The 8,700-nt window shown below is 36.7% G+C and overlaps 1 protein-coding gene and 1 long non-coding RNA gene across 10 annotated transcripts; one reads left to right on the top strand and one right to left on the bottom strand.

Annotated features, from left to right (window-relative positions):
* Window positions 1-520: 520 nt before the first annotated feature.
* On the bottom strand, window positions 521-3,398 carry LOC110879191. 2 transcript variants are annotated; one of them, XR_004867598.1, is made up of 4 exons: window positions 2,408-3,398; window positions 1,850-2,001; window positions 1,375-1,606; window positions 521-1,295 (listed from the first exon to the last, which is right to left on the bottom strand). It is a non-coding gene; the product is annotated as an uncharacterized LOC110879191 (long non-coding RNA). The 2 variants fall into 2 exon arrangements; XR_004867597.1 differs by having other exon boundaries at window positions 522-1,306; window positions 2,408-3,229.
* LOC110879190 lies at window positions 2,640-3,955 on the top strand. 8 transcript variants are annotated; one of them, XR_002558546.2, is made up of 4 exons: window positions 2,644-2,775; window positions 2,896-3,242; window positions 3,315-3,331; window positions 3,408-3,955. XR_002558546.2 is itself a non-coding variant. In XM_035977745.1 (4 exons), the coding sequence occupies exons 2-4, from the start codon at window positions 2,875-2,877 to the stop codon at window positions 3,564-3,566; spliced, it is 417 nt and encodes a 138-aa protein (XP_035833638.1). In that variant the 5' UTR covers window positions 2,672-2,775; window positions 2,854-2,874; the 3' UTR covers window positions 3,567-3,955. The 8 variants fall into 8 exon arrangements, 5 of the variants coding, with proteins under 5 accessions (XP_035833638.1, XP_021983304.1, XP_021983302.1 ...); XM_035977745.1 differs by lacking the exon at window positions 3,315-3,331 and having other exon boundaries at window positions 2,672-2,775; window positions 2,854-2,990; window positions 3,101-3,242; XM_022127612.2 differs by lacking the exon at window positions 2,644-2,775 and having other exon boundaries at window positions 2,849-2,990; window positions 3,101-3,242; window positions 3,319-3,331.
* Window positions 3,956-8,700: the final 4,745 nt, after the last annotated feature.

The following is an 8,700-nucleotide window of genomic DNA, read 5'->3' as shown; positions in this document are numbered from 1 at the left end:
GTCAAAATCGTAATTTACTCTAAATTATATATATATATATATATATATATATGGAACCCATTAAGTCTAACCAACTCTTGAATCAATATCCACCATTGGATTTGGCTGAAATTAAATCTCAGACACTTAAACTCTAAAAAATAACTGTTGTAATAGCAGTTTAGGTCAGTTCCAGTCAGTTTCGCTACCTCCATCTTTTTCTTCCCATGTTATCCGCAAATCAAGTTTCCAGTTGCAAAACTGGATCGTGGGTTTAGAGTTCAAGCGGTTTATTCCCTTTGTCAGTTCACCCCCCACTCTCCTAAATTTTTGCAACTACAACAACTTCATATACCACTAAGGCTATAGGGTGTGGTCATCACCCTCATGACCATCATGATCCTCCATGTCAACGCCATGTCATCACCCTCTAATTCACCATCCAAAATCACTATCCTAAGGGTGTGGTAATGACCCAAACCACTATCCACCCCTTTTTTGTGTGAAATATATTTTATTTATTTTAAATAAACAAATAAAATTAAATAATTTTTTGTAATTAAACTACATAACATTCAAATTAATAAAAAAATAACATCCAAATTTAAACTACATAATATAAATTAAGAAAAAAACTATTCGTTGTTAACCCGACCAAATTGTCAAATATGTTCAATCAAATCCGAACGAAGATGGTTATGCGTAGTCTCGTTGTATAACGCCCACATGTTAGATTCTTGTTGCCCTACATCAACTAGAAGCATCCATCTCGAAAGACTTTTACAAGGGCAACGTGTCTGCTCCCCCTAAGGTAAATTACATGTTCCTTTTCGTTTTTTGGTTGTGATCATCACTTTCTTAAACATAATAATCGTTGATGGGGTTTGCACTTTGCACTAAAGACTTTTTTTTGTTGGCTAGATTATTTACCTTCACATGGATCGGGGTCACAACATGCGAGATTGGCTATAACTTTGACTAGTAAAGATGACCTCTGAACCGCGTAAGGAGTTTGAGGAGCCTCAAAGGTATTCCAAGAAGAATGTCGGACGTGTAATTTTGATGTCAAACCCAACACCTGTCCAGCAGTTGATGTGGGATTAAAATCCACAACAATATTCTCTTCAGTGGGCTCACGATTATGGGAACACCAAGTAGACAGGAACTCTCTTTGAGGTTGTGAAAACACTCTGGTCAAAACTTCTGTCATTCCGCCATCTAAAGTCAATTGTTGTGTCTCCGGCTAGTATACACATGAGTCCATGAACACGACCCTCCTCCATGTGCCATTCCACAGTCGGCTAAAGTGCCTGATCCTGTAAAAAAGCTATCCACAAGTGTTGGATCAAGTATCCGAAAGAAACTGCGTGCATGAGGTCTAAAAGAAAAATCCACCTGAATGAGCTAAGATGCAAGTCATAGATCAAACTTCATGTAATTAGCTGTAGCAGCAATCAAACTCGATTTCTCAGTCCCAGGCGGACCATACAACAGGTACCCCCTGTTTATAAAACTCCTTCCTCTCCCAAAAAAAAAAATCCAAATCATCAATTATCGCCTTCTTCATCTTTGGGTCCATGCCAACGTCTCGAACGACGGATGATCCAGATTTACCTATCCCATGTACCTGCCCAAATGTTTCAGGCATTGATTTGGATGAACAGGAAGTCTATTGAAATTCCTAAAATGTCCTTTGAAGTAGCGATTTGCAAACCATGTGGCATTAATCTAGATCAGGGGCGGACCTACCTCTTTGGTAGGGGTAACCCCCGCTACCCCTTGGTCGGAAAAAATTTGGAAAAATTAGTGTAAATTTTGGAAAAATTTGACGTTTTTTCGATTTCGTTACGGCTTATTTATAACACGTTACCTCTTGGTCGGAATCCTAGATCCGCCACTGATCTAGATGATGGTAACATGTCATTGTGAGACAATAAATGGTGTAAAGTTGAGTATCACATTATAAATGTTGAACCCTGTTTTAGAAACATAGATGCTTCTCCTACTGATCATGATGAATACCTGCCATCAAAAGATGAGTTGAATGACACCATTAAATATAAACAACACATACGAAGATGATGAGAACCAAAATCTCAAGTTTGAACAAGCTAATCAATGGAGCTTAACACCACATAGTTGCTGCTGTGAATTAAAAATACATATCATAGATCAATTAAACAAATTAAAAGAAAATTTTGCTGCTGTGAATTAAAATTACATATCATAGATCAAAAGCAAAACCAGTGTAGATTACGATCAAAAGCAAAACCAGTGTCATTCTTCGATTGCAACTTGATTATTATTAGGATTGTGAATTAAAAATTCATGCGATTGTGAATTAAAAATACATATCATTCTTCGATTGCAGCTTGATTATTATTAGGATTGTGAATTAAAAATTCATGGATCAAAGCAAAACAAGTACCTGTGGATTGAGATATAACAAAATATCTGCTATTCTTTTCTTGTGCAACTTGATTATCACAAACAAAGGAAAATAATTTGCTGCTGCGATCGTTTTCTTGATGTTGGGATTAGGGTTTGCGTGAATAATGGAAAAAAGGGGGGACGTGGTTGTCGTGGTTTAATCCACGCGAACCACCGTGATTTAATGAAGGGGGTGGTATAGGGCATGAATAATGGGCCTATGTGGCAAATCATGATCCAACCATGACCCCCACACCCTATAGCCTAACTCGCTTTTGGATTGAAGAAGACACAAGCTCCCCATGAAACGCACCAAAAGACCATGTACGTCCTCTTTCCCGATCCCAACATCAGATATACTAAATTGTAAGTAATCCATCACATTTAATCTCTCCGGGTATATGCGTTTATGGGTTTTCTGAAGTAAATCATGAATTTGGGCAGTTTTTAGCAGAGTTTATTTTGATGGATTCACACTTCTTGCAGCGTCTCATTTCTCCCAAACTTCAATGTTCGCCTTCCTTCTCTCTACCTCAACCTTTTTCTCTCATGGCTAAGGATCTGCAGGTTCAATTTAACAGGTAATGCCCGTTACTAATGTGAAATTGGGATTTTAGGGTTCATATTTGGTTTATTATCTGTTCTGGTCAATTGCAATTTGTATCTTCTCAATGAGAACCCCACAAAACAGCGTTTGTGGAGGAACCTCCCCGTTTCTTTTGACCTCCGACGTCGGAAGTGACGATCACGATTCTCGGTTAGCCATCGCCGATCTCATAATTTTTCCCTCTCCACCGTTACGAGACCCAAAGATGTCCCTTTCTCATATGCAGGTACAGTTGTTAACATGAATTTATGCGTCTTGAAAACAAAGATTATATTGACATTTTATGTTTGTATTGAAGGTAGGCATATGATGATGGTGAGTGGTGGCAGGCATTGATTTGTGACTGGTTTTATTCAACATCTAAGAGTGTTCTGTTTTTGTTGCGCACCAGTTGTTCGACGAATTGTCTGATACTCTGATTCTCACGTTGGACTACTTGGAATTTTCACATGAGCAACACATGTCTATTGAAATTACGAAAAAGTACCTACAAGCTTTTCGTCCGTGTTTAACGTTGCATACTGCGGTTCAAATGGAGAACTCCCAGTGACAGCTGGTCGGTTAGCTGGTACAATAGTTTTGGAAAGACGTTGAGTTTTTAAAAGTTGGGTGAAGTAACCAGTAACCACACACCAACAAGTGTGATTTTTGGCTTGCTAATTCCACAATTATCAATCTAGCTTGTATCCATCCATGATGTACTATGTGTACGTGGTTATTGGAACATGCCCAAAAGCATAAATTTATCAAAAGACCAAGTAGTTGAATGGTTTAATGAACAAAGGCAATGGGTCAGCCTCTTTAATTTGACGGATACCCTATATTTTTCTCAAATATCACGTAAATTATCATACATTATTTTATGATTTACATGTTCACTGAACAGCTATTGTTTGATGTTTAATTATATATATGAAATCAAATATACTCAATGTTTCAGATTGTGAGATCTAGGAGATGCTCCCTGAGGGTACACGTTCTCTTTTGGTTTTGACTGTGATTAGTAATGATTATTTTTTTAAATTATCATCTTCTTTGGGCAATTTAGTTTAATTTGTATTTTATTATGTTTATTTTTAATCGCTGGTGTTCTGAAATTAGAAATAGATTTATGTAGATGAAAGTATCACTTGCTTGGGGTTGAAAACAAATAGATGTTTGAGTGTTTAAATTTTAAAAGTTCTTGCTTTGCATATTTGTTTGGGGTTCTTCCACCTACACATGGTTACATGCTTAGTTTAGGGTTCTACAAGACTGCAATTGTATACCTAACTTACTTGGAGTGAATTCTTTAATTTTTACAAAATTCGTTTGGCATACGTTCAAACTACAGAGCTTTGATCGTGTTACAAAGAAACAACCAATCAACAACAACATGCCATGTCATCATCCCTTATGCCTCAACACCGGTGAAGATTGCCTTGCCTCACCCACCATGCCACCCTCCACGCCATATGCGGGCTAATGTGCCCGACGTGGAGTGACTTCCACGCCACTTTTCCACACCCGTTCCTTGTGGTCTTAAAAGCTATAACCAGTGGCGGACCTAGCCCATTAATTTAGGGGTAGCCCGATTTTTTTTACCGTGCAATCATACTATGATAAAAAAAACGATAATAGATAAAGTAAAACAAATACTTAATATATCATTGTTTGAGTCTTGGGCTACACTTTATCAATTATATCTAGGGTCTCATTTCAATTCTAATATTGTTAAAATTTGGGCTTATTGTCTCATTCAGGCTTAGTTTTTCTACAAGTTTTTGGGTTGTAAAAAGTTTGAGCTTATAAAAAAAATGAGATTTTAGTAATATCAGGTATCCTATTTTTTGTTTGGCGTGTGTCATGGGAGTAAAAAGGTATTACCTAAGTGATTGTGTTAATATCTATCTGAGTGTTTGCAATTAATTACGTCATTTTGGGTGTGGATTTTTCTCTCCAGGAGTATCAATGGGTAATTTTCTACAATAGGGTGGGGGCTCCTAACCATTGGATACAAAAGCGGGTCATTGGATGCTAGCATGTAATAAAAATGACCACCATTTATTAGGAACTCAGCAATAAAAAGCTTTGGTCCGAAGATTCAGTTCGTCACTGGTTGGGGCTTATCCCAGCGTCGAAACTTTTGGATGTCAGCTTCAGTCTTTTGATCTTTCATAATACAAAAATGTTCACCATTTTTTTTTGTGTATTTTGACTCTATTTTATTTCTCTGTGTTCATAGGTTTACTTATGTTAGAGAGAGAGAGAGAGGGAGAGAGAGAGAGAGAGAGGGAGAGGGAGGGAGAGAGAGAGGGGGAGAGGGAGGGAGGGAGAGAGAGACCCCTTGCCGATGCCACACCCCACAACCTAATACGTCAACGTAACCCGTCCAACGGACGGGTATTAAACTAGTTAATAATGGTTATGTATCAATTATTTCAGTTTGATTTTTTTTTTTTTTTTTTGAATTATAATTCTCTTATGATTACTCAAAGTCTCTTGAAAACAACACATATGCTCAATTACAATATATTCTTTTAATACGTGAATGAAACAAAAAATGCTCAAAATTCAAAGACATTGAGATTATTATGTTTGTATAGTCAAAATTCCTTTAAAACAATAAGAAAAGTCAACTCAAGTATTGTGCACTAAACAAAGAATTCATACATACAAGCTTTTACATGCTAACCAAAAACAGTCTAATCTGCGCACCTGTATGCAAAGTGTATTTGGGAATCACTTTCTTCCAATTTACTAAATCGAGCTTTCTGAGGCTCACTCAAATGCATATTCTGATGTCAAGTGCTTTTATTGCTTTAAAAGAAATTTAAGATAGCATGCAATACCTATCGATAAACTCCCCCTTGCCAATCTCCGCCATTTGCTGGAATCAAATGGTATCAAGGCAGCAGAATGTGAGTGAAATGTTTTGGAATTGGAATTTGTATAGGAATTGAAAATTGAAGGAATAGAATTTGAAATGTAAACATTTCAATAGGAATTAGAAATTGTTGGAATTGGAATCTCGATTCCATTTTTGATGTGTTTGGTTGTCAAATGAATTCGAATCTATCACCCCAGCCCCTACCACCCCCGGTTCGGTTCAGGTCGGCACGGTATGGATCGAGTCGGTTCGGGTTGAAACGGTTCGGTTCGAAATGGTGTAGGTTGAAGAGGTTCGGGTCGAAACAGTTTGGATACAACCTTGTATTCAAGGAATTTTATACCACTATGTAGAGAAAACCATAAAAACGAATACGATCCTGGTACCGATGTTGCTTGGTCGGGATCTGTTCGGTTCGTGAAGTTAAATAACAAAAAAATCTAGAACACTATCAAATTGCAATGGTATATTCCGAATTTTATAAAACGTTATATTATATCATTACTAAAAAATAAAAGAATTAATTAAAAAAATAAACCAATGAAATAATGGATCGGTACCGATGTTGTTCGAACAATATTGGTTAGAACAAAAAAAGTCAAATATAAACTTTTATCGAATCGTGATAAAACTAAGCAAACCGCAATTTTGTTAAGATAAATACAACACATATACTCTGCAGAATTTGAACTCCGAACCTTGTTTATTATTATTATTATTATTATTATTATTATTATTATTATTATTATTATTATTATTATTATTATTATTATTATTATTATCATTATCATTATCATTATCATTATCATTATCATTATCATTATCATTATCATTATCATTTAGTTTTGTATTTTTTAGGTGTGATGTCGAAAAATGAGAAAAAAAAAATAATTTTCGATCATTTACTCAACTCTTTCATTCCTTTGGTCTGCAAGAAAGAAACTATCTGGTGTGCATGAAGTTGAAGTTTAGACTTTAGAATATCAATATCTAGAGTTGTGGAGGACATTCAAACATAGGCGTTCACGTGGCTTAGTTACAAATCAAACCTCAAGACAATTATCATCAACGAATGGGCCCCCTTTCCATCAAACTTCTACCTAGCGGGTGCTGATAGTGGATAAGTCTACTCGGTGTAGAGGAGGCAAGTCCATTAAATTTCTACCGTCCAATTTCGAGGTAAGTTTTCAACAATCGACTCGTATTCTCGTTCTGATCAAAAGTCCTAAAACATCGGTTTGTAATTCGGAAAAACACTTAACTCCGTTAAGCTTATTTTAACAGCAGACTATTTTACAAAAAAATTGGACAATGTCGGATTATTATTGGCTAATAACTGACTTGGGATTATTATCGGCCTATTTTAGAAAGATGAGATTATTATTTTCCAATTTGCCAAAAATTTAATATATTATTTTCACCAAATAAAGATAACCTTCTCGGTCTCGGTTTAAGGCGGTTGCCATAGTTTGCGGTTGTGACGACGTTTCTTCCTCCTCCTCCTCCTCCATAATCATCGATGTTGCATGCGTAACGAAGTTCATAAAAAATAATTCGCCCTCACCCGAAGATGACGAACACCATGATGAAGAAGAAGACATGCCTATAATTTTATAAAAATATGGTGGTGTATAAAAAAGTGAGAGAGATTGGAAAGATTTGGGTTAAAAGTGAGGGAATAAAGGGTATATATATTTATAAAGTGGGAAAGAAAAAAAATTTTGTTTTTAAATTCCAGTCGTTTGACAACAGCTATGTTTTTGTCCTCACATGCTCCGTCTTCAACGTCTTCTCCAAGCCCCTCTTGACGTCGCCGCCCCATCGGAAATGGTGTTAGGGGGTGTCGCCAGATTAGACCGGGCCTAAATGACCCCACACCGAGTAGCCTAAAAGGCCGTTGAGCGAGTTGGCTACACCTATTAAAAAATCTTATCCCCCTATTAAAAAATCTTATCCCCGCCTAATTGTACTAGTACTATCCAAGCTCTTAGAGAATAATCTATTTAGGGGCTTAAATCAAAATAGCAAGTTGGGTAAAAAGCAGGCGAAAAAGAAAAATCAAGGGTAAATTACATTTTTCGTCCTTTATGTTTGTAGCGGGTTGTAATGGATGCCCTTTAACTTCAATAATTACAGTCATAATCCTTTATTTATAAAACCCATTACACCCTACGTCTTTTAACACTAACCAAGTTAAAATTTTAAGTTAAGTCTGATCATATGACGGTAGATTGGTAATTTTACTTATTTATTTAATAAATTAATATATATGTATATATATACAGACATAACTTTATCTCTCACAGTTATCTCTATCTCCTCTTTCTCTCTCTCTCTCTCCAACTAATTTGCACCACCACTACTAAATCTAACCGACCACCAACACCAACCATATCCCTACTGCCACCATCGTATCCCCACACCAAACCTATTGGCAAACAGGAGTACCGCCTGAGACATCTCCATCCAATGCTCCATGGGTGCTCTCCCAACTCAGGTAAAATTTATTCTTTTTAGTTGTGCGTCGTAGTCTCCCGGTAAATCACTATTAAAAGTGTACTCACATATTTCTTTGTTCTCATCCGTCATCTCCTCAACTAGTGCACCCCAGATATAACCAAAGTAGTGTTGATCGAACCCTAAACCTTCGCCATAGCCCGGAACCCACAGTGTCTAACCCGCTTGACAACTTTTATTCTTGAAATGTAGGGGTGGAACAGTTTTGGAATTTGATTTCATATTTGAGAACATCTTCAACCGATTCATCCGCCTGGATTAACGGAAACCCATGGCCTCGCGTGTCTTTTTTTTCGGG

This window comes from Helianthus annuus, chromosome 9 (assembly GCF_002127325.2).
Source record: "Helianthus annuus cultivar XRQ/B chromosome 9, HanXRQr2.0-SUNRISE, whole genome shotgun sequence".
Taxonomy (NCBI): domain Eukaryota; kingdom Viridiplantae; phylum Streptophyta; class Magnoliopsida; order Asterales; family Asteraceae; genus Helianthus; species Helianthus annuus.
This window is presented reverse-complemented; position numbering and strand designations above follow the sequence as displayed.